Here is a 2,558-nt window from a genome sequence, read left to right as displayed (position 1 = left end):
GGTTGATGTTCTGTTTCTTATGCCTGTTCAGTGTTTTGATCAGTTATATATGTAATTGTTTCTTTCTTTTTTTCTTTTTTTTTTTTGATTGTGCAGCTCAATAAGATTTTTTTTCTATTTATACAAAGACTGTTTAAATAAAGATGTGTTCCTTTTTGTAGCTTATTGCACCATTTAACATTTAAGGGTTACAGGATGAAATGTACAATGCACTGCAACTTTGTAGATACATACAACCTGCACTGTAAAATCTAATTAGTTTGTAATTGAATATGAATAAATATATACAGTTGCTTCATTGAATATGAATAAATTATACAGTTGCTTTGTTTTATAGTTGTTGATTTTATTTGCCAATTTTATTTGCTGTCTTGTGTCAGTAGCAGCACAACAAAAGGAGCAAATAAAATGGCTATTGTTACAATTAATGAAAATAAATTAAATTGAATTGTTACCATTGTTGTGGTTCACGTGCTGAATGTTTAAGTCTGTGTGTGACTTTAGCATGTTACCACACACGACTTAAGAATTGTATAAACCCAAAGAAAAGCATCTCAGGGTCTTTATGAAAAAATAAATTTGATAAAGTTTATTAATGAACACACACAATTAATGCACTAATACTTTAATTAGAAGATAAGTCACTTTCTAAAAGCAGCCTATTTATTACTTTTCTTCCTTTGAAATATTTAAAAGATCAAATGTATGAAACCATATATTTCATAATTAAAATATTATGGCATATTTAAGTGACACATCACATATATGTAAATATTGTCCTATGCATATATGTGACCATGGACCACAAAACCAGTCATAAGGGTCCATTTTTCGAAATTGAGATTTCTATATCATCTGAAAGCTGAATAAATAAGCTTTCCATTGATGAATGGTTTGTTAGGATAGGACAATATTTGGTCGTGATACAACTATTTGAAAATCTGGAATCTGAGGGTGCAAAAAAAATCTAAATATGGAGAAAATCATCTTTAAAGTTGTCCAAATGAAGATTTTAGCAAAGCATATTACTAATCAAAAATTAAGTTTTGATATATATTTACGGTAGGTAATTTACAAAATATCTTCATGGAACATGATCTTTACTTAATATCCTTATGATTTTTGGCATAAAAGAAAAATCTATAACTTTGACCCATACAATGTATTGTTGGCTATTGCTACAAATATACCCCAGCGACTTATGACTGCTTTTGTGCTCCAGGGTCACATACGTATGTCTAATTTGTATATAACATAATTAAAAAAGACATATATCGCACATATATTAATAATTATATACATTCCATATATGGCAATACATGTATTATACACACATAAACATATATTTTTGTATGGGGTAGACGTATATGTCAATATATAAAATTGTTCCATTTTGTAATAGGATTCATATATGGATAGAGCATATATAAAACATGTATTTTGCATATGGATATTTCATATATGCACATATACTACATTTCCGTATGGGTATAATCTATATTTTTGTTGTAAATGAGTTTATCAGCATGAACTGTTGTAAATCCTGCCCACTTCTTTGCATCGTCAGCACATGCTTCAGTGCTCTGAGAGTGTTTATAGTGCTGTGAGTTTAACACTTCATGACTGAGAGCAGAACACAACACAATCTTCATCATCACACAAGACACAACAACAACAATGAACAACATCCTCATCCTCATCTGGACCATTGCAGCTTTTATTCATGGTAGAATTATCATTTTTGACAATAATATTATGTGCTGTTGTTGTTATATTTTTAATATGCCAATATTGTGCTATAAGTGAAATTTACATTTTTATTGTTTTTATTCAGAATCCAGAGGAATCACTGTGACTCAGCCTAAAGTTAAAACTGTCCAGCTCGGTCAAACAGCTACAATAGAGTGTAGTCTGGATGTAGGACTAACCTCTAATGATTTGGCCTGGTATCAGCAGAAACCTGGAGAAGCTCCTAAACTCCTCATTTATTACATAAACACCCTCCAGTCAGGAACTCCATCTAGATTCAGTGGCAGTGGATCTTACTCTGGAAGTGATTTCTCTCTCACCATCAGTGGAGTCCAGACTGAAGATACAGGAGATTATTACTGTCAGAGTGTACACAGTGGTCCAGTGTTCACACAGTGATAAAGAGTCGTACAAAAACCTCGGTCAGTCAGAGTCACAGTGACTGCACTGATACAGCTGAGAGACACTGCAGCTGCTGATGAGAGGATGTGATTAAACACATTTATCTATTATTTACTCACTTTTGGTTCTTTGGAGATTGAAAAAGTTCTTGATGTGTCATTATAGGGTATTCAAATCAGTGCTGAATAAGTATGAACCCCAGTATGGCACACTTGTGGAGCTACAGTATGTAACAAACAGCAGTTTCATAACAATACAATATAACATTGATTCTCGTTATTTTGATATGATTTGACATTTGCCAATAAGTCAAAACATGCCACGATAAGATTACAATTTGATTACTACATCATAGTAATTTGACATTAAAACCATATTACAAGAGGGTGACACCACTCAAATAATGT

The 2,558-nt window shown here is 31.9% G+C and overlaps 1 gene segment (V, D, J or C); it reads left to right on the top strand.

Annotated features, from left to right (window-relative positions):
- Nucleotides 1–1,632: 1,632 nt before the first annotated feature.
- On the top strand, nucleotides 1,633–2,148 carry LOC107575912 (Ig kappa chain V region K16-167-like). The segment is given in 2 exon segments: nucleotides 1,633–1,726; nucleotides 1,835–2,148. Coding segments are annotated over 2 exon segments (363 nt in total).
- The last annotated feature ends 410 nt before the right edge of the window (nucleotides 2,149–2,558 follow it).

The sequence above is a fragment of the Sinocyclocheilus grahami genome, unplaced genomic scaffold (genome assembly GCF_001515645.1).
Source record: "Sinocyclocheilus grahami isolate Dianchi unplaced genomic scaffold, SAMN03320097.WGS_v1.1 scaffold3007.1, whole genome shotgun sequence".
In the NCBI taxonomy this organism is placed as follows: domain Eukaryota; kingdom Metazoa; phylum Chordata; class Actinopteri; order Cypriniformes; family Cyprinidae; genus Sinocyclocheilus; species Sinocyclocheilus grahami.
The sequence above is the reverse complement of the archived record's forward strand: the minus strand, read 5'-3'. Positions and strand labels throughout refer to the sequence as shown.